Below are 23962 nucleotides of genomic sequence, written 5' to 3'. Positions count from 1 at the left end.
TCCTCTTCTATTCCTTCTCTTTCTTCTTATTAAACAGATTAATTTTGCTTGTTCTAGAATTTCACATAAATGTAATCACAGAGTATGGGCTCTTTTGTGTATAGAATATGGGCCACACATTTTAAAAATGTACATGCTGGTTGACCTAGAAGAACTACTTCTGGGAATTCATCCTAAGAATATAAAAATGAAAATGTGGAAAACCTCAGAAAAGGGAAAATCACTGCTTGTTGTTCGTCACAGAAAAGAAGTGGCAGCAAATTAAACAACCAAATTAGCAGATTAAACTATGGAAAATCATTCAGTGGATTATTTTGCAGCTATTGGTAAGTATGTTTTATAAAAGTATTTAACCACATGGAATGATATTTCATATATTATTAACTTAAAGAATGTCACCATACATAAAGAACCCCATTTTAATTTAAAAAATATATAGAAGCAGCCCAGCTGGCATGGCTCAGTGGTTGAGCGTCGACCTATGAACCAGAAGGTTACAGTTTGATTCCCGGTCAGGGCATATGCACGGGTTGCAGGCTCAGTCCCCAGTGTGAGAGGTGCAGGAGGCGGCCGATTGATGATTCTCTCTCATCATTAATGTTTCTCTCTCTCTTCCTCTCCCTTTCTCTCTGAAATCAATAAAAATATATTAAAAATTAAAAATATATAGAAGCTTTGCATCAAAATTTTACCTACGATTACTTCTAAATAAGGTGAGTAAACACTTAATTTTTTCCTATTTGCTTATTTGTATTTTTTGTAACAAACACATATACTTTTCAAATAAGAAAAAAACTATCAAGGGGACTCTGAAATGTCATAATGCATGACAAGCAATTTTGCAAAGATACTATAGAAACAAATACCTAACATATTTGTATTATACTACCTTACATTGCAATGAATTACTCTGCAAATTAAAAGTTTTGTTTCATATAGAAAGTATTTTTAAAAATCAAATTTCAATTAAGGGTAACTGACCTTGTTACTGCAGGGTGTTTCTACTCATGATATCAGAATATTCTGAGTCTATCTGACCTTTTAGGGTTATAGCTGTAATTTTACTTCCTTATTATCTATTTTCCATCATATGCCAATTGCCATATGATAGAGGTTATCTATGAAGCTCAAAGGCACTAACCTTCACAGATAAGCTGTACATTCCTTTTATTAGCAGCAAGATTAATGCAGAAAGAAATCAGTTCCAAGTCAATTCGTTCATCTGAACATTCAAAGAGCATCTTCATTAACTATTAAGAAGCACAGGGGATATTTTTACTCAAAAAAGATACAAAAAAACCCCAAATCACTATTTTATCACAATGTATTATCTTAGATTGCATGTTAGAAATAATATAACACAATTACATTTTCAGTACATAGCTGTGGCACACTCACTCTTGAATAACTAAATGAATAAATGGTTAATGAACAACTGCATTAAATATAAACTTCCAAATAAAGTGGAGGATACAGAAGAAATATTAAATAAAACCTATGCATTGAAGGAATTTAAAATTGTGCAGAAGTAGAGCATTCTGAGCAAAGAAAACACCTTGGCCAAATTTACAAGACAGGAAAGAACATGATTCCATTGAAGAACTAAAAGAAGATAAAGAACGGTTGGAGTGAGGGAAACAGTGTTGAGAGATGAGATGGTAAAAGCCAGATCACAGGGTCTTGAAGTACATGTTAAGGATTTAGGGCTTCTAAAGATAATGGAAAGCCATTAAAAGATTCTAAATAAGGGAAGTGTCAGGATAAGATACAGGTTTTAAAAATATCTGGCTAGTGTAGAAAATAGACTGAAACAAGGTAAGAAAAACACAAGAAAATCAGCTAGAAGGCTAGAGGAAACATGCAGGTAGATGATGGCTTCTTGAACTAGGGAGAGTAGTGGAGATAGAGGTAAAAGGAAGGCTAGATCTATATTTAGGAAAAAGAATCAAAATGGGATGGAATAACTGACTAGATGTTGAGATATTGGAGGAAGGGTCAAAGATGACACCAGGTTTCTGCATCAACATGGATGGTGGTGCCAACATTTACCAAAAAAGAGAAACTAGAGTAGGCATGTTAAAGGGAAGATAGTAATTTTGGTTTTAGATATGTTGAGTTTAAGCAGCCTATTTAAGAGTTTAGTATGGCTATTCAATGAAGATAATAAAGGCAAGCCTGAATTTAGAAGAAATGTTCGGATTGGAGGTATAATTATAGGAACTGCCACATATGCTTGATAAATGAAGCTGCAGGCTGGATCCAACTATTTGGGCATGGGTATAAAATGAGAAAATAATTCTATTTAAGGTTAAGAAAAAAGGGAGAGGGTCAGAGAAGCAGCAGGCAGAAAAGTAGAAAGGAAAAGGTAGGCTACCTATGCCATTCAGCAGTAATCTAGGTTTTTCATAAGAGGAAGAGGTTAACATAAAAGAGAAATGAACAAACTTTGTGCTGTAGTTTTGAGAAGCTAGTCTTCTATTATTAGTAAATCAGAAAATTAAGTTATTGTATATTATCTATATACTATAGGTCTGGTGCACAAAATTCGTGCACTCAGGGGGGTTCCTCAGCCTGGCCTGTGCCCTCTCGCAGTCCGGGAACCCTTGGGGATGTCCAACTGCTGGCTTAAAACAAATGAGGGAGTGGACCTAAGCCAGCAGTCGGACATCCTTAGTGCTGTGCTCCCCAGTCCTGAGCCTGGCTCAGGGCTTCTGTCTGAGCAGTGCTCCCCCTGCGTTGACTGTCTGTCCCCTGTTGGTCAGTGCACGTCAGTGAGTGGTTGAGCAGCCTTAGCATATCATTAGCAAATTATGCTTTGATTGGTTGAATGGCTGACCGGACAACTGGACACTTAGCATATTAGGCTTTTATGATCCTACTAGAGGCCTAGTGCACAGAGGCGGGGGGTGAGGGAGGGTGTCCCTCAGCCCAGCCTGCACGCTCTCCAATCTGGGACCCCTCAAGGGATGTCCGACTGCCCGTTGAGGCCCGATCCCACCAGAATTGGGCCTCAACGGGCAGTCGGACATCCCTCTCACAATCCAGGACTGCTGGCTCCCAACTGCTCACCTGTTTGCCTTCCTGATTGCCCCTAACCGCTTCTGCCTGCCAGCCAGATCACCCCCTAACCACTCCCCTGCCAGCCTGATTGATACCTAACTGCTCCCCTGCCAGCCTGTTTGCCCTTAACTGCCCTCCCCTGCAGTCCTGGTCACCCCTAACTGCCCTCCCATACAGGCCTGGTTCCCCCCAACTGCTCTCCCCTGCAGCCTGGGTCCCCCCTAACTGCCCTTCCCTGCAGGCCCAGTCACCCCCAACTTCCCTCCTCTGCCAGCCTGGTCACCCCTAACTGCCCTCCCCTGCAGGCTTGATCGCCCCCAACTACCCTCCATTGCAGGCCTGGTCCCTCCCAACTGCCCTCCCCTGCTGGCCTGATCACCCACAACTGCCCTCCCTTGCAGGCCTGGTCCCTCCCAACTGCCCTCCCCTGCTGGCCATCTTGTGGTGGACATCTTGTGTCCACATGGGGGCAACCATCTTTGACCACATGGGGGCAGCCATCTTGTGTGTTGGAGTGATGGTCAATCTGCATATTACTCTTTTATTAGATAGGATAGAGACCTGGTGCATGGGTGGGGGCCAGCTGGTTTGCCCTGAAGGGTGTCCCGGATCAGGGTGGGGGTTCCCGTGGGGCGTGGGGTAGCCTGGGCGAGGGGTCTGTGGTGGTTTGCAGGCCGGCCACGTCCCCCGGCGACCCAAGCGGAGGCCCTGGTATCTGGGATTTATTTATCTTCTACAATTAAAACTTTGTAGCCTTGAGCGGAGCCAAGCCTCCTGCTTGCTCCGTGGCGGCAGCCATTTCTGTTGGGATTTATTTATCTTCTATAATTGAAACTTTGTAGCAGAGGCCAAGGCAGGCCAGGGCTTCAGAAGCTTGGCTTCCTCCATTGCCGGGGGCAACCCTAGCCTCCTGCTCTCTCCAGCTCCGTGGCTGCCGCCATTTCTGTTGGGATTTATTTACCTTCTATAATTGAAACTTTGTAGCCTGGAGTGGGCCAGCCAGGGTGTGCGGAAAGCTTGGCTTCCTCCATCGCCGGGGAAACCGAAGCCTCCCTCCTGCTCTCTCCGTGGCCACAGCCATCTTGGTTGGTTAATTTGCATACTTGCTCTTGATTGGCTGGTGGGCGTGACTGGTGGGTGTAGTGGAGTGATGGTTAATTTGCATATTACTCTTTTATTAGATAGGATATAATAAAAGGCTAATATGCAAATAGACTGAATGGTGGAACAACTGAACAACTGGTTGCTATGATGTGCACTGACCACTAGGGGCATGTGCAGAACATGGTGGGCTTCAGCCACAGTGGGATGGTGGAGCAGGTGAGCAGGGGCGCCAGACCAAGATGGGGCACCAGTCGCTGTCACTGGGGCGAGCCTCTGGTGGTTACTGAAAATTCTTTGCTCCTGCGCGCTGTGGTCCTGCCTGGCACTTGCACCTGCTGCCTGCACTGGCCCCGCTCGCACCCACTGCTGGCACCAGAGCCGCTGCTCTCACCTGCTGCCAGCCCCAATCGCTCAGCGCTGTCAGCGGTGTGAGTGGTGGCTGCCAACCCCAATTGCCCCTGAGGGCTTCTCCATCTCCCCCTGCTCCTGAGGGACAATTGGGCCAGCAGCTCCAATCACTCTGCTCCATCAGAGCGTGCGAGTGGGGCCTGTGCTGTCAGCGCATGGGAGTGGTGGCGGTTGGAGCAGGGCTGCCGGCAGACAGGGGACCAGGGGCTGTGGTGGGAGGGGCTGGGCAGGGGCACAGAGGATGGGCTGAGACCCTCCCCTGTGCCCACCACAGCCTTGCAGCCCACATTTCCTTTCAAGGTGCACGAATTCATGCACTGGGCTCCTAGTATAGGATATAAAAGCCTAAGCGACTGAATGACCTAACAACTGAATGACCAGGCGACCGGTCGCTATGACATGCACTGACCATCAGGGGGCAGACGCTCAATGCAGGAGTTGCCCCCTGGTGGTCAATGTGCTCCCACAGTGGGGGTGCCACTCAGCTGACCAACCCATCCCAGCGGCCCACCAGCCCAGTGGCAGACACTCACTCCCTCAGTAGTCCTGCAGATCCAATCTCCAGAGAACGAGCCAGGCACCAAGGAACTGGACCGGTGCCACTGGCACAATCCCGACAGCGCTGCTGCCGGCCTTCTGGAAGTCGGCCTTGGGCACCATGGCCGCTTCCCCTCCCTAAACGCTCCACAAGGAAGAAATGATATAAAAGTGGCCGCCAGGTGGCTCCCTATAACCAGTGCGAACGTCAGCGGGATGGATCTGGATCCTGGGCCAGCAAGAGCATCCCAGAGGGCTGATTGAGTCCGGGCTCCCCCTCCCCTCGACCCCCTCTCAGGATGGGTGCCAGATGCAGGGCTCACGACTGGCGAGCGCCGCTGCGGTGGCATGAGCCTCTCCTGATTGGGACTGACTGGGTGTGAGCCAGTGGCAGGCGCAACAGGGCCGGGATGAGCAGGAGCAGCAGGAAGGAAAGGCGTTGGACTGTAGGTTTTAGCCTGAACCCTGCAGGCCACCCTGAGGGACCCCACCTGTGCATGAATTTGTGCACTGGGCCTCTAGTGTAAAGATATTTTTCTCTAAGTCAAATTGCTAACAACATATAGAAGTTAATTTATAACCTAAAAATTTCTTATGCTTCTTATCAGGGCAATACCTTTATAGACCAACATGCCTTCCTGAATCCTGCATGCCTTATCTATTATATAAAAAGCCTGTGGTCGTCACGCCATCATGCCGTAATGACTGATCAGCAGGAGGCTGCATGTGCGGGGTGGGTGGGGCTGCATGCGCAGTGAGGTGCATGCGGGTGGGCGGGGACTTGACTCTGGAGGACTTGACCAGAGGCGCGGGTGGGTTTCTGGGTCCCGCCTCCTGCAGCGGCGGCAGCGGCGGCCGCAGGACTCTTTCAGGGTCCCGCCAAGCCACAGGACTCTGGGTCCTGGGTCTCACGTGATTTCGCGCACTGGGCCCCTAGTATATATATAAGTGAATAATAACTATTTGTTGACTGGTTAGACCCTATTCTGTTAAATCTTGTTTTGGTTATTCTCTACGTTAGTCCAGATAATGTCTAAGTTGCAAGAAGGATACACAGTCAACACACAAAAATCATGTGTTTCTATGTGCTAGCAATGAACAATTGGAGAGCAAAATAAAAAACACAAATCCACTTATAATTACTCCAAAAGTAAAATACTTATGTATAATTCTAACAAAACTATGTGTATATATAACTTGCTATACACTGGAAACTATAAATACTAGAGCAGGTTGGCATGTATCATGCCTTTTTCCAGAGGGCAGCTCTTTAACCCCAAATGTTGCTGCTACTGGAATCTTGGGGTAAAGAATCCTTAAACACTTAATAATGTTATAGGCTAAAAAATTCTATGGAAAAAAAAGTAATCTAAATTTATTGGATATATATTTAACAGATTTTGCAACTTTTCTATAAATTAACTGCCAATTAAAATTAAATTACAATTTAATAAAAATGTAGGTGACAATCCTCCAGTTAATGAAATTAGTATGTTTGTCATATTCATTAAAAACCTACTATAGATTTCTTCTAAACTTTTATTGATATAAGATGCTTTTTGTAATAATAAAATACGTTATATCAAAGCAAATCTTTAAGAAGGCAAAATATCTGTTGTTATCTTCTTGAAATTAACCGTGTGGTATGAAAACTGCCCTTAGAAAATGGGGTTACAGGTGATATGTTTAGAAATTGAGGATTTTTAATTTTTGTAATTTCCATGTTACATCCTGTGGTGAAATAATCAGGAGCTAGATTTAAAAAAAAATAAGGTATGATTTGAAATCTTATCCAATACCCACCCCCCAAGATCAAGAGAAATCAGGACTAAATGTGAATTAAATGTATCATGATATAGAATTAGTTTTTCATAATAAGAAAGAGAAACACTTCAATTTTAATTAAAGCATTCACATTTTAAAGTAATAGTTTAGTTCAAACTCCATGTATAATATGATGTCTTTAATTTGATTGCTACCCATGGCACTTCAAAAGTAAGTGTAATTGCTGACAACTAGGAAATATTAAAACTAGATTTGTTCTGCTTTAACTATGTCCATTGTCATCTTTTACTAATTTAACAAGAAGGCACTATAAGGGCTTCAGTCTGTGCAATGAAGAGGCAATAGTGCTCAATCAGACAAGTCCCATATTGAGTATCAGATACCAAAGACCCACGACTGAAATCACTGTGTCTAGACTCTCTGGCACCTGACTTTACTTATTTACCAGTGACCAGAGGCCAACCCCCACAGCTCTCTGTATTCACATACACCTCAACCACCCCCAACCCCCTGCCCAAACATCTTTGAATGATTATGGCAGAACTTTGCATGCCTCAGGAATCTCTTCTGACTGGCTACTCCCTAGCTCTGCTGTTTGAAGTGATGCTCTGGTTTCTGAACTTCAGCAGATAATGGCAGGCAGGAGCAAAGGGGGCTGTCAGAAAGGACGTTTACCAGCATTCAGCTAAAAAGAAGCATGTAGATCAAAGAGGGGCCAAACAGGACAACTATGGTGGAAAACATGTGGATCACTATGAAGATCCCTGCACACTGTTCTAGGGTAAAATATTAAATAACACCATGACATCATTACCTAAACATGTACTTTGATTGGCCACTCTATTACCAATAAATACTTTTATAAGCATCTGGATGGCATTTGCACCTATTTAAACAAAACATGCATCTTAGAGGTCTAAATAACAATGAACTGTTAATGTGTACTTTTAACTATTATTAGAATACAACTATTAACTCCTGGTTATCCCAAGTATGCTTACCTAAAACAATTTACCCACTGAGACCATTAACATCGTATGTAAAGAAAAGACTTGCCCTGGCCCCAAAATTTTGCAGAATACTGACAATAATAGGAAAAAAAAATTAGGATATATTGGATAATTAGAGGCAATAAAAAAGTACAAAAGAAACAAAGCAAGATAATATTGAAAGACATTATAGGGCACACTGAATAAATAATCAACTATGCTGAATGTTAAATCATTTTCAAAAGTAAACTCTAATCTAATTATAGGTTTAACCTATAAAACACATATAAAAAGAGCAGTATTTAAATTGGACTCTGAATGGATCCAAAATAATGAGAAAAAGATCTGCTATTTTACTAATAGTACCTTACTTTGTGTTTTACAGCTTAGAAAAGCACCTTAATATATCTCTAATGTAATGAAAGAATATGACATACTACATACTCTGGTCACTGATATGAATGAGTGCTGAATCTTTGCTTTCCCATTTTCAAAGTGATTTTAGCCTTCTCATTTGAAAAATTTATTTGCAATACTTGACCATCTTTTTTTTTTTTTTTTTTTTACCATATTCACTAAATAAAAATATGTATAATCTCAAAGTGAAGAGAGTATTATATTAACTCTAAAATATTCTGAACCTCAGATATAGTTTTATTTAAGTAAATAATAAATCTATTGTCACAAAGAAGCTTAAAGCTTTACTGGTGTTTTAAACATTAATTCAAAAAGCCAATAACTATGAAAGGACTTTTTAATTCCCGAAGAAATTAAATTGAATTCCAGATATGCTTCTGATGATTCTTCTATTTTATAATGAACCTGGAACTGGGTAGCATATCAAGTCATGTCAACTTTTCCCTAAATATATCAAAATTGAGCCCTGTAAAGTACAAGTTATAGGCTGCATAGCACTTTAGGAACAAATATATTCTAGAGTATCATTTGGTTTCTCATAATGTGACTTCATACTAAAAAGCTTCAGGATGTTTATGACATAATCTGATAATATAACCTCACCTAATCCTATTAGGGTTGAAGTTTTAAATGTTAAATACTAAGAGAGTTTTAGAAGATTCTGTTAATAAAATATACATCATAAATTTTCTGAAAACCTTATTGCAAAAATGTTTGATGTTAGAAAATTATCTGGCAAGAAAACATGCATAAATATTGTTCTAAAAGGTCTGAGAGAATTTTCTACACATAAAATTATCAACAAATAGATAATAAAATGTCTCAAAGGTAAATAAATAGGTTTTTATTTATGATTCTTTATTTAAAATAAAGATTTATATTTCATGTCTGAGATTACACATTCTATGAGAGAAGGGTAACTCCAAATTCAAGATTCAACAAAATAAGTTTCCATCCCTTTTTAGTTTACATTTCTCTTCTATTTAATTTTTTTAAAAACTATAATCTGGATAAAAACAGTCAATCTAGGCAAGAATATTATTCTTTTTTGGCTGCTTTCCAATTCATATCCTGTAGTCAATGAAGTTCTGACACTAAATGGGATTGAAAAAGAAACACCCTTTGAAACTGCAAAGGAGAGACCCTGGGAACATGTGGAGTGAAACTGTAGTAAATCACCTGTAATCTCCCTCTGACATGGCTACTCTTTTATTGAAAACTTGTTTGACAAAAAGCTTGATTACACTTCACATTGGCTACAGTCTGACATGTGTTATCTCTGTAAGAAGCCTTGCCTTGTTAGATAAAATATGCTGTATATTCTTTAAAGGAAGTCTATTTCCTATAAACACACATAACTAGCTTATCTCCTGACATAAAAGGCTAAAAAATTATCCTTGAGAGTTTATCAGTTTTTAATAGTATGTAGATAAAGTGTTAAAATTCTGGAATACAAAATTCAATTTTAGAATTTTCTTACTGATTTGGGATGAACAGAAGGATGTTCAATTAATAAACAGAGAAATTATGGCCTCTTTTTATTACTTATTACTTTTCTAGTAATACAAATTTAATAACGTACATTATGCTAACAAGAAAGTGCCTTTTAGGAATCTTAAGAGCAATTACTTTTAATAAGTATAAACTATTATTCATATTCTAAAGTGCTTTTAAAAGTGTTATTTTATTGTGTACTATACATCCTGTAATTTTCCTTTATCTATTTTAGAAAATCATTTTATAGAAAATAATGTAATATTAAAATCAACCCAACCAGTGTTTTAATACAGATAATCAAATTACTAGAGCTCAGTTTAATAAAGATTAATGGAACATTAGTTATTCTCTGAATGTAAATTCCCTAAGAATAAAATCATATGTATAAAATCTCTACACTTACAGTCCATGCAAAAAAAAAAAATCACTAAACTCTTTCAGGTAGACTTTAAGATATAAAATAAAATGTATCAAGCAACTGAGAATAGTGCTATAAAAAATTTTTATGAAGCATTTTCCCATCAGCAAATGCAAAGCACTTAAAACCATCAACCATAATAGAATTAAGGGCAATTGACAAAGTTGGGAAATGTTTGTAATATGACAGAGTTCAAATAGTTATCTATCTATATCTTATTTACTAATCATGAAAATATTAACATGACAATGAAAAAACTGGCAAGAGGCATGAAGGAATAATTTATAATATAATATGGATAAAAACATAAAAATGTTCAATCTCACCAATATTCATAGAAATGTAAATAAAAAGGTACTTCATTTTTAGAGAAATGATAATATCCAGTGTTACTAAAAGTGAAATGTTAGCTGGAAATATAAACTTATGTCTTCTTAGAAGGTAATTTAGCCACAATGCGTCAAATACAAAAGTGTTCATGCTTTTTGACCTAGTAATTCTACTTTTAGGAATTTAAACTAAAGAAAAAATCAGAGATATGGATAAGCATTTGTATACTATAATATTTATCCCACATTTTTTCAGTTGCTTACATACCTTTACTTCTGTTTTTATGTGATAAATTAGAAAAAAAACTAAACATACAATTTAATAATATTTAAATTATGGTACATTTACACAACAAAATGTTATACAACTATTAGAAATTTTTGAAGAATATTCAATGACATGGGAGAATACTTATGGTCTGTGTGGTAAATAAAGCAGTGTGTAATTATATAGAGCATATAATCCCAATATATTATTCTTCTAACAATGTAAAGGAAATGTACCAAAAAGTTAAATGATTATCTCTGCATTTGGGATAACAAAGTTATTTTCATTTTATACTGTTCTGTACTTACACCAAATTTATATTATAATGGATTAAAAAATTTTTTTTCAGGAAAAGGACATCTGGGAAATGAGAGAAAAGTGAAAAAAAACTGACTCTTCTTTTTAAAAACACTGAAACGACTTACCTGTGGTATACAGTCAGTGTAGGCAAACATTGATTTAAAGCGGTCATCCATGCTTATGTGGTAAAGTACACACATTGCTATCTGTTTGTAGTTTTCATTGCCTGGGAATAAGAAATCATGGAAATGGTGATTGATATTTATATGATTAACTTTTTTGGTATAACTCACTCCAATTAATGCATTAAAAATTTAAACTACTGAATCAAATCCTTATGTAACCCTCTTCTAGAAAATATTTCAAGCTCCCTATTTCAATTCCCAAGTTTGGAGCAAACTATCTGTGAAATATTACAAAATTCCAAGAGAAAATGTATATTTTGAAAGATATATTTTTGGATAAAAAATTAGGCCCAAACCTAAGAATTAATAATTTTCAGTAGCCCACTATAAAATTGACCTCCCCATCCTTATTTTTAAATCAAAATATGTTATTAACACTTTCCTATAAGGCTATGCTGTCTCAGAAGTACGGGCTTAGGAGAGTCACCCCATACTACAAGGCTCCGTTCTGATAAGAACTCTTCATTATTCTCTCATTCTCAACGGGTTATAAACTCCTTAACAAAAATAAACTGGAGAAAAGGAAATCATTACAGTACAGATTATTGTCATCAGTGCATGTTCCTCTACTACCACCACCACCACCAACACGAATCTCTTCCTTCTTTCATACTTTCTTGGGTGTAATAGAACTTAACTTCTCTCCTAGAGTGGGGAATGGTCATGGAGGATGGGCAATTAGGAAGATGAAAGGACACAGAGAGATAAGTCTGAAAATACTGAAGACAAACCTCCCAACTAGCTATATTACTTCATATATCTTTAAGCAGCACGTGCCAGGCAAATAAAACCTATAGGAGTTTCCCCCCCTTGTTTGGGCTGAGTACAACTGAACAAAAGAAACTGGAATATGACTAGCACTACACCAGAAACATGTTTTCCTTGAGGAAAGTGTGAAAGGAGGTGATGACAGATCTAAGGGACTACAATACTGTACTCGGAAGTCTATATAACCCACATTGCTGATATGTCTTTTAGATTTTGTCTGGGTAAAGGTTCCCTAGAATTTAATCAATTGATTTGCAAATATCTATAAATCTTATTTTCATCCCTTTTTATATTTATTTAAGAAATGAAAAAAGACATCAACTGACACTTGCCCTTTTATTCAGAAAAAAATGTAAATAATTCATAAATGGTATTGTTACCCAGATGTTACCTTGATGATTCTAATTCAATCTTGTTACATGCCACATATTTCCTTTATTCTCTACAGTCTAAAGAATTGCAATATATGAATGAAGATTACAGCATGTAAACCACAGGTACCTTATTCATTGATTCAATAATTATATAAATGATTAACTTGATAAAAATACAGCCTATAACCTTATGACATCTAGCAGATATCTGACAGCTGCAACAAAAGCAAACTATTTTAGGAGAAAAGAGAATACCTGGAGAGAGAAGAGTGAATATCTGGAAATAACCTGAATTCATTTCTTCAAACACAGCTGCATATAGAAAGTAGAGGCTTTCTGGCTGCCAACACTTATTATTACTTACAGGCTAATTTTCAGATCATGTAGCAATAAACAGCCATTAAGAGAGATTAAATGGTCCAAGTAAAATAAGAGCTTATCCTTTATTATAAGTTAATAATCTTTATTCATTGAAAGAAAGGATATCTTAGTTCCTAAACCATAAACCTAAAAAAACACACCAACAACCAAAAACAAAACAAAACAAAACAAAACAAAACAAAAAAAACAAACCCACCAAAAAACAACAAACAAACCACCACCCAACAATCTTGTATATCCTAAATGAATTCGAGGGACTGAAGGGTATGATTTTCTCCTAAGAATTCATGACGGAGAACCATAAACTCCAGCTAACCAGCTATGATTCCTCCACATCCTACAAATGGCAGGCATTTCAAAAGGGCTCCTTTAAGACTTATAGACATCAATTATTCCCTAACAGCATCCCAAGTAAAAACAGGCTGCCAATAGTAAGTGTGCTGGCATAGCACCAAAGGCCCTGTGAGTTCTGAGCAGAGCAGTGAAAAGACTGAATTTTTTGAGAACTAGGCCTTAATGAGTAGAGGTGGATTAGTCAAATCTGTTCAAGTAATAAGGCCTGGCTGGAAAAAAAATGGCCTAGTCATTACACTTCTTTTGGTATTTATGGTAATAAACATGAATCATGATGAACTCACTGGCTATTAAATGCAGAGGTCATAAGTACTTCGATAGGATTTCCACAGGAATTCACCGTTAATTAGCTGGATCATTATTTGAAAGTGTTCCTGAATTATCTTAGCAGTTGTGCAGCCATTCTTCCAAAATTGGTCATTCCCAGCTGAGGGCAGTTAATGCCTTAACAAACTGGTCATTAACTCCAGTAACTGATTTTGTGGGAATTACTGCACTTATAAAATACAGTCAAGAGGTTTTGTCTTTCTTTCTCTTTAAAGAAATTTGCAGCTGTAGTTCAGCTGGAACAGCTGAAGGAGGAAAAAATCAGCTCTCCGGGCTGCTCTCACAATCAATATTCTGCCAATTACAGGGCAAACGCATGCTGATGGGTTTTGAATTTTAAAATGTCTTCAGTTTTTTCATCTCTGAAGTGATTAGTAAAAACACCATTTAGCCACTAATTTTGTAAGGCACTTGGGATTTTCCGTTCACAGTTCAGTCATGCAGAAATATGAGTTCTGAACACCAGAACTCGAGGCCAAATTTCCGCTTCTGCAGTAGACCCAGCCCAACACTTTGTAAAAACAGAGTGAGAACACAAGTTATGGGCAACATCATTAGCCAGATTCTTATTCCCTTCTACACTCCATGTCTTCATTCAAAGTAGAAAACTCCCTTTGAAGTCACAAAGCTCCTTGAAAAGATAAGAGAAGTGGGAATATAAGCACCCTTCTATTAGAATAGTGTAGCATTAAGGCCATATTTTACCCCTAGAAAGTCTATGTGAGTACAACATAGTTCAAAAATCACATGTGTCTTTAAGTTTTCTATAGAGTCAGAACCCTTAAAGCTTTATCAATGTAGTTAAAATGCCACAGGCAAAACCACCACTTAAAAGATAATTGCAACAATTATTGAACATATATATTGAATACAGTGAAATATACTTAAAAGTATACTGAAGGTACATTAGAACATCTTTGGTACATGTTTCCACATAATTTCATGTTTAATCTATTAAAACTTGAAATTGGAGAGACCAATTTTTAAGAATGGAACTATATTGGATAGTCTCCTATTTTATAATACACTTGTTCACAATAAAATCTAGTACAGATTTGAGATAAATAGATAAAAACCAAGTGTTTTTAACCATGAGTTGAGGGGGGATGGGGAGTGACAATTTATAGGTTACAATGACCAGTCTGAAAACAAGTGTAACAATAGTTTTGTGGTACAATGATTCATGGATAAATGATTTTGTGTCCAATTATTTAACTTAAAAAGTATTAAGAAAATGAAATTATAAATCTACCATTAAGTTCAATAGCTATTACATTAATAGACATTCACTTAATAAGTGCTCTAAAATCCAACACTTTTGATGCATTTTCATTCCTGTTTAGTATGTAAAACTGTACATTTTGCCATGTTAACTTATTTTTAAAATATTTTCAGTTATTTTATTACCTTGTCTTTTTATTATATCCAGAGCATACCACAACAACTTCTTTATAATATATCCTACAAAATATGCATGCTTGTGGTACAAATGATAAGGACCAAAATAAAGCCCGTAACAATGCCTGCTTTCTAGTTTACAGGTCCCCATCATTGACTTAATGTGCTTTGGTCAGCCTTTACCATCTAGAAATGGAGACACCCCAGGCAATATTCACACACTGAGTATTGGAACCAGCTGGTGATAGAAGAATCTTAAGAAAAAAGGCTTCTTGATTTAATTGGGAAAACAGGAGGAAGCATAAATTTTACTGCCATTAATAACTTCAAGCAATCTTGATATGACTCTACCTCACCCTGACGGCTAGACATGTGCTTTTTGTTAAAGCGTTTGCCACATCTAACCCCTATTGTTTGCTCACTTGATCAGGTAAGAAAATGTAGGTTTATTTATAGGATAATGAGGTCTATTAAAATTGAGAAACAGTGCAGTAGTCTATGAGGACCTGCGTTCCAAAACAGATGTGTGAAATTCCGTAACAGTTTTGTAATAAACAGGCTAAATGAAGTTATTAAACAAAATCTACTTTAAGTTTCTTAAATAAACCTTCATAAAGGCAACCTACTTTAAAAAAAGAAAAAAAAGAAAACACCTCCTGTTTGGAAAACATTATTTTGACCATTTCCAAACAGTTTTTAATAATCAAGTTAGAAAAGGCCATTTATAAAATATTGCTCTCTTCACAAAATAAAGGTAAGTTTTATTTCTTCATTTTATGATGGTTCTGATAAACTAAAAATTAAGTCATATTGATATGTAATGGAAAAAGTGAATTTCACATTATGGAGGAATTTCAAAGATGTCCAGAACTTAACTTTTCCAATTTTCTTTTAAGGACCTATGACAGAATGGTCAAAGAAAATAATCCTTAATTTTTAAGTGATCAAAGTTTAGAGTCCAGCTCTGGCCATCTCCAACAGCAAGGGAAATCAGACTTGTCTTAATCGGAAGAAATCAAACATTTATCACTTAACTCTTGACCTGGTCTGACTCCTGACATGCTGATAAAACCTTTCTACAGCCTTGGAAATGTCCTGAAACCCAGATTACCTAAGGTAATACAGATCAAGATGTATCAGGTGCCACTCCTCCTCTCAAAACCACTCTGGGTCCCATCCCAGAATATGTGAATTTAGAAAACCTCAGAAACTCTCATTTATTTTTTGGTGAGGAGAATACAGTCTAATAGTACTCTGACTAAAATCAGGATCTTTTGTGAAATGATTCATGTGGAATTGTGAAGCAGGCATAATGGTGTGCTATTGAACCTGGGAATCCTCATTTTCTTGCCATCACCAATAACATTGGTGAAGCACAAACCAGCCATGCAAATTAGTATGGACACACCTCAAATGCAGAAGAGTCAAAATTTATACAGATAGGGATTTGAATCAAGATTTGAACTATGGTTCAAATTTTCATACCTGTATATTCAGCGCCATACATAAACACTGACCAGCGTGGCTCTGTTGAGGAAAGGCCAACTTTAACAAAGTTGTCTGAGATAGTTAACTTTGGTAGCTAACATACACATGGATTCATAGATTATATGCTAAAGTGCCTAATACAAGTTAAGCACTTGATGAATATTTATTGAGTATGAGTTTGACCTTTAGCTATTACAATTTTTATAAATACTGAAAAGCTTAGCAACATCTCTAGGTAACATTACCAATTCCTTAATTTTTAGAAACATTCTGATCTCTGCTCATAAATAAACTAAGCAAGTCTGGCAAGGCATGGTCATTTGTGATGCTGGCTTCAACATTATATGGACTTTTGAATACTTTAAAAGAACAGTATGCTAATCCAAGATCAAACCCACCATTTCATCTAAATAATGCTTCTCAAACTATCTGTGGTGTAGGGCCAGTTTTTTATTTTTCCTCTAAATGTGTCAAAGACCAATACTTTTGTAAAGTATAATAAAAATGTAATTAAATAAAAGATATGCAAAATAGAAGTTCAAAATTTGTATTATTATATTCAGAAGAGATAATTTTATTTAACTAAGTTGCTGTGTCTGAATACTTATTCTCAATTTTTAGATTTACTCATTGCAGGCCAGTGATACTTCGAGTATCACTCTATTAGAAGATTCCTGCCCTGAATTTACACAATTCACTCAAGATATCTACCTCAAATAATAAAAGTGAAATTACAGCAATGTTTGAAACAAACCCCTAGAAATAGTCAAAACTATGAAGCAAGAAGACTTTTTCTGTGCTCCTGACGCTTTTCATTCAGCAACCATTATCCTGTAAAGCCTTCCCCTTCCTTTCTGCCTCCTTGTCATAACTAACATTTATACAAGGCTTTCTATGAATTCTCTCATCTGCTTCACATAACAGTCCTATGACCTCGGTCTTATTTTATTCCCTTATTTTCTGAACAAGACAGAAGGCTCAGTGAAGATTAATTTACTTTCCTAAGGCCACTTAGCTAAAGAGTGAAGGGAAGGAAGAAGACTCAAGCTCAGCTCTTTTGAAGTTCACTTCTTTCATGTGTCCCTTTCATACACTAATCCACCCACCCACCCACCAATATTTACTGAGAACCTATGCTATGCCAGGCACAACTCGACATTTTCATGGAGCTTGCAGTCTTTGGGGCCTGGGGCATGATGGTGATGGTGGGTGGATAGTGACAAAAGAAATAAGGTAATGATATGAAAGATACATTATGTGGTGATTAAGTATTGCAGAGAAAAATAAAAAATGAGAAAGAGAGAATCAGGAGCCAGGGATTGAAATTTTAAGTACAGCCATTTGAAAGCAAAGCTTGAAGGACGTGAGAAAATGAATGATGCAAAAAACTAGGAAAGAACAGATCTAGGCAGCAGGAACAGGAAGTGCGAAAGTTCTGAGGTAGGAGTGTCTACTGGGTTTAAGGAATAGCCAAGAGGCCAATATGCCTTTAGCAGAAAGAACAAGAGAGAGAGTGCTACAAGATGCAGTTACAGAGGTAAAGAGATGGGAGAGAACATGTAACTCTTACAGGCCCTTATAAGGAGTTTAGTTCTTCCTCTGAGATGGGAAGTCATGGAAAGTTTTGTGCAGAGAAATGACATTATTTCATTTAAAGTTTAACAGGATCACTGTGAGCTGTTAAAGAAAGACTAAGGCCAGGGAGGAAGCCCAAAGACCCGTTAGGATGCTACTGCATTAAAACAGGAAAGAGATGATAATGGCTGGGATCAGGGTGGTAAGCAGCTATATTTTGAAGGTAGAGCTGACTGATCTGACAAATTGGATGTAGGGACAGAGGGAAAGTGAGGATTCAAGGATAAAACTTCCCCCATTTTGGGCAGTTAACTTGGAAGAGGAAGTTTCCACTTATGAAGATGGAAAAGATTGTGAAAATAAAGGGTTTAAGGAGGATTGGGGGTGGGAGGGTCAGTAGCATAATTTTGAATGTGTTAAATCTCATGTACTTATAAGGCATCCAAGTGGTAATGTTGGAATAAGAAAACAGAGAAGGGGCTGAAATTATCTTTATTCAGTAAAGGCAGAATATTTAAGTGGAATGGATAAAGTCACCAAAGGAGTAAGTACAGATATAGAAAAAGCCTAAGGACTAAGTCTTGGGGGGTGGGGGGTATTCTATGCTTAGAGATTGGGGAGATGAGGTAGAGGCAGAGGGAAGACTGAGAAGAGCTGGGTACTTTGGAAAAATAGCAGAGAGTCCTGTGTTCTGGAAAATCAATGAAAAGGTTAAAGGAGAAGAGAACTGTATCAAATACTGTTCATAAGTTGAATGTGAATGTTGTGAACTGGGTTTAGTAATGTGGAGGTCACTGGAACTTTGATCAGAGTAGTGTGATTGGCTGTGTGTGTGTGTTTGGGGGAGGGGAGGAGAGGGGAAAATGGGTATAAAGCCTGATTGCAAAAGATTAAAAAGAGCACTAGCTAGGTAGCTCAGTTGGTTAGAGCATGGTCCTGATACACCAAGGTTGCAGGTTCGATCCCTGGTCAGGGCACATACAAGAAGCAACCAATGAGTGCATAAATAAATGGAACAACAAATTGATATTTCTCTCTCTCTCAAATCCATAAATAATTTTTTTAAAAGGACTTTTAAAAAGATTAAAAAGAGTATAGAACACTGAGGGAAGGAATCGAAAGATAGAGAAAGAAAGAGAGAGAGAGGAAGAGAGAGAGGAGATAGGAGTCAGGGAGAGAACAGCAGACAGCAAACAGAAAAAGATATAAATGTATGTAAAAAGAGAAATGGAGGCAGGAAATGAAGACAACTCTTTTGAGGCACTTTGCAATGATGCAAAGAAAGGAAATGTGATGATAGCTGGAAGGTAAAAGAGTAAAGTGAGAGTCAAGGGGAATTTTTATTAAGATAGAGGAACAGCATATTTGTATATGGATGGGAATGATCTACTAGAGTGGGGAAAAATTAAAGAAATGAGGAGAAAGTGGAATTTCTGGCGAAAGGAGCTAGAGTAGGTGAGAGGGAACGGGGAAGAAGGAAGTGCTAGCCTATGTAAGGTAGGGGCAAGTTTATCCATAATAATGGGGAGAAGCAATGTATAGACAGATACAGTTTGGCAGCAGAAACTCTTGGATGTTCTCTTACTGCTTCTACTCTCTCAGTGAAATGGGAAGCAAAAAAAGGTAATGAACAGTGAACGAGGATGAGAATGAGGTTGGATTTGTGAGGAGAAAGTAGAGAAATGAAATTCTCATGTAGGAGAGTGGGTGAATGACCAGACAAAGAAAATATGACTGTTGTGCAGCATTAAAAGTCTAGTATTGTTAATTACCCAGAATTTATTGTATGCAGCCATCCCTCTGTGCTAAGGGTCTTCCATCTTCACAATCCTACACCATGTCATGCATTCCCCAACCCCTCCAAAAAGCACCAAAAAAATGAGTAAGATGTGAGTTGCTGAAAATGCAGATGTCCAAAGAGCAAGGTAAGAAATGTAACTAAATGTCTAGAATTAAGAGAAAATAAGGGTTATAGGGAATGGGAGTGTTTGGATCATGCCTAGAAATCCAAAAAGAAGATTAAGAAAATATAGTTTGGCAAAACCAAACATGTCTTCTAGCTGTATTTAAGCAGCTAATTTAAGACTCCTTGTGAATTATTACTACCAGGAGTGTTTTCACTTAATAGGAATTAAAAGCTTTAAAGGAATGCTCTAATTCAAAGTGTGCTCTGAGGACTCCTAAAGGAGATCCACAAAGTCACACCATTTTAACAACAATACAGTACTAATATATTATTTTCCTTTTTTAAATTCGCATTTTTTTAAAAATAAAAGGCTACATGACATGATATACATGACATAATGATATATGATATCACAACAGATTGCTAAGTAGATATACGAGCCAGCTGTTGTCTACTAAGCCTCTCTTTTTAGAAAAAAATTACTTTTCATAAAAATATTTATGTCAACTTGTAGCAGGTTATTTTAAAATGAATAAATATAAATTTTTTATCAGTTTTAATTTTGAAGACCATAAATATTCATAGATATAACTCCTCATAATTAAAAGCTCTTGGGGGATCCTCAATAATTTTTAAGAGTATGAAGGGGCATCCTGAGACCAAAAGTTTGAAAACGGATGCGCTAACCACTGAATTCCTACAATGTCTTCACAAACAGGGGAGACTTAGAAAATAGCAGCAAAATTGTGGAAAGTGGTTACTGCCTGAAATTTGCAGGCAGCTATCTAGTCTCCTAAACATTAGGTTGGCTGTGCCTATTCCATATTTATTTTAACAAATGATAAAATTCACATATGTCTGATGAAACCTGTATATTTTATAAGGCTTACTCCCTTGAGTTTAAATCCCTTTGAAGTCAAGTTAAAAATTGAAAAGCTGTCATGAGAATTCAGAACATTACTCAATTTAAAAAACATATTAATATCATTCACAAAGAAAAAAATGTAAACAAACTCAAAATTGTCTAAAAGAGTTCACCAGTGAAATCTGGTAGTTTTAAAAATAAAATTAAATATACACTCTGTTTTACACTGTCTCTATCATGTGATATTTACACTTTATGCATGAACTAATGTCGTGATGAAGTAGATTGTTGCAAAGAACACATTTCCACTGTACATTTATTTATGCTTGCTTCTATGCTAATCATTCCCAAGCACATCAAACAATACTCAGCTTAAGAAATATCCAGCTAAAGTAACTGAGAGGTGCAAAAACATTATTTGCCTGGTGCATCAGACAAAAAGCTAAAAAGATTTAGTTTTCAAGCTGCTTTTGAAACACTATCAGTGCATTCTCCAGGGAAATGAAGAATACAGTGTGACAAGGAATTTCCTTGCCATCTACCAACCCAGTATACTCTGACATAAGGAAGCACTCCTGAGACACATCAAGGTCAAATGGCTTTAGGACTTATGACAAGAAAATGTATTTTTAAATGATCTGATTCTTAGATGAGCCAAAAAAGTCTTTAAGCACTTAAAAAAAGTTAATTCAATATCATAAAAACCTGAACAAACTGTCTATCAATTGGATAAGTTAAAGCCAAGTTTTCTAAGTCCAATTCAATTTGCATATAATTACATTTGCTATGACATAAACCATTGGCTATGATAGGTGTCCCAAATGAAATCATAAAGTTATTAGGTATAAGTAACTATGAAAAGAACTGAAAAGATTTGTAACTGATACTGAACTAGGCAGAGATAACTTTAGGATCCTTATGAAAAACATTATCAAAAAATAAAATAAAAAATGAATAATTTTGGTGGTATTTAAGAAAAGAAAAACAAAGGAATATTTCAATATAGGTTTTCTACAAATTCAAATACAATTTTTGAAACATTTTAAGAGAGAATACCATTCTCTATGCCTCAGAAAATATGAAAACTCTTCAAATCAACCAATTTCAAGATTAAGTCGGAGAAAAGTTTACATAATAATTTCTAAAATTTCTTATTTCTCTTTGTGTCCCTGATGTCAAAGGGAAAAAAAGTAAAAATTCTTAAATGAAATGCTTTATATAATAAATTAATATTAAAATAAATGTTGGCAATATTGAATTACCATTCACTCAGAGCTTCACATGGCAAAAGAGCTGAACCATAACAAATTCTCCTTTGCCTGTAATAATTATTCAGATCACAAAACCTTCCTCCATTACATATATATATTTTTCAGTTATTCAGCAATTCTCACAACAGCAGGGGTCGCAATGTACTAGTTAAATGTTTCAGGATACAAGAGAAGGAGATTAAATGTTCACGCAGCACAGCTTTATTGGAATCCGAAAGATTCATGATTCATTGTACTCTAGTTAAAGTAATCTATTATTAAGTATAAAAAGATTTTTCAGTTATGGGGTCCCCAAATAATAATAAAAAACCTACTTAAAATCTGATAGCATTTCCAGTTGAAACAGCATCCCTTGAAAGTCACTTCTGACAAGTTCTACCACATGTATAGCTCTACAACAGTGCTTTGCATTTTTTGCATCTTTTAAAAAATAAATAATTTCTGTATATAAAATGGGTAATTCTTTAATTCAGTCACCTGTCAACATGAACATATATTAAACAATGCATTTATTTCTAATGAAATAAATGGCCACTCATGTTCTACTGCCTGCTCTTTAATTCCTTCTCCATGACTACAGAGTGAAGAAAATGCAGCCCGAATTCTTTAACTATTTGATTTACAGAAGGTTTTATCCACTTAAAAAAAAATTTCATTCCCCTGTAATCACTCCAAGTATTTGTCAAAGAATAACCTGGAAAAATTTAGATTATCAACTGACAAACACATTAAAAGTCCAGCAGAGACAGTGATAGTTCTGAAGATTTAAAGGGAAAGAAGTTAATCACTTCCTTAGTTCAATGTTTTTCAACTGAACATAAAAATCAATCAGAGAACATAAAATCAATGAGTAAGTCATAAGTAGAATTAAAAAATAGAAAAAAAAGAAAATATAGAGCATGACACATAGAAATGGTAAATACGTCTTTGTGACACTTAAAATTACATATATTAAACTAAATATATAATATAGATAATTAAAATATCATGTATATTAATATACACATATGGATATATGCACATACATATACACATCACATCACACAAACGTGTGATTATTCAGTTGTAATGTAAAATGTATCTTACTGTAGACTGGGGTAAAAGATGTTTGAAAGTCTCTGCTTTAGATGAATGATTTCCTATTCCTTTAAAATCTGCTCTTTATAATACTTCCTTACTACGTCTATATAATTGTAATGGGAAAAGATCAGATATATTAAACATATCATTACTCAATTGAGAAGCTTAGTTTATTGTGTTAGGAGTTAATGATTTAATTTTCCACACAAGTAACATTTACATTGACAAATGTAAAAATGACCATCCTAATAATTACTTATCAGAAAATCATTTATACACTGAATAACATTTCTTTGAACATAGCAGAGAGCATAATCAAGCAAAATGGGTTTCTTCACAGTCAAAAGAAATGTTGCAAAGTCCATGCAATAAACATTACTAGGAAGAGAACATGATTAGGAAGAGAACCCTTCCGGCATTCATTTGGAATTCATTTTTAACAAAGTATACGCTTCAAATAAGTTCAGCTGTCGGTTTCCAAGACCACAGGAGATTAGAACTATATTATTAGAGGAGAGGAAAATTGCTGCTATGGAATTGCTGCTAGTGCAGAAGAAATGAGAAGTGACAGCCAAGGACAAGAGGGGAAACAGGAAAACTGCATATAAAAATTAAAATACATGGCATTCAGGGGCCATTCAACAAGGGGAAATACTTGAGCACAGTAACATCTGTAGCCCTGTATAATAAATTATCTCCAGAATTGCAAACCTGAATCAATGATAACAAAGGCAACAGCTAACAGAGAGCACTTGAACCCAGGCCCTCTGGCTCCAAAGCCTCTAGTTTTAACTAGTATACTATACTCCTCTCAATAAAAATTTAAATTATGTTCATGTCATTAAGGAAAATTTAAGAATATATTTAACAAAAGAAGG

General features: G+C 36.7%; 1 protein-coding gene across 2 annotated transcripts in view; it reads right to left on the bottom strand.

Annotated features, from left to right (window-relative positions):
• Positions 1 to 23962, bottom strand: part of KIFAP3 (kinesin associated protein 3) — a 124064-nt gene that overhangs the window by 59819 nt on the left and 40283 nt on the right. For both annotated transcript variants that reach the window (XM_080649122.1, XM_080649121.1), the window contains exons 11-12: positions 11238 to 11338; positions 1142 to 1250 (exon numbers count right to left, since the gene is read on the bottom strand). In XM_080649122.1, coding sequence (XP_080505248.1) covers positions 1142 to 1250; positions 11238 to 11338 — 210 coding nt within the window. The remainder of the gene's footprint in view (positions 1 to 1141; positions 1251 to 11237; positions 11339 to 23962) is intronic.

Source organism: Plecotus auritus (genome assembly GCF_963455305.1).
Source record: "Plecotus auritus genome assembly, chromosome: 12".
NCBI lineage: Eukaryota > Metazoa > Chordata > Mammalia > Chiroptera > Vespertilionidae > Plecotus > Plecotus auritus.
This window is presented reverse-complemented; position numbering and strand designations above follow the sequence as displayed.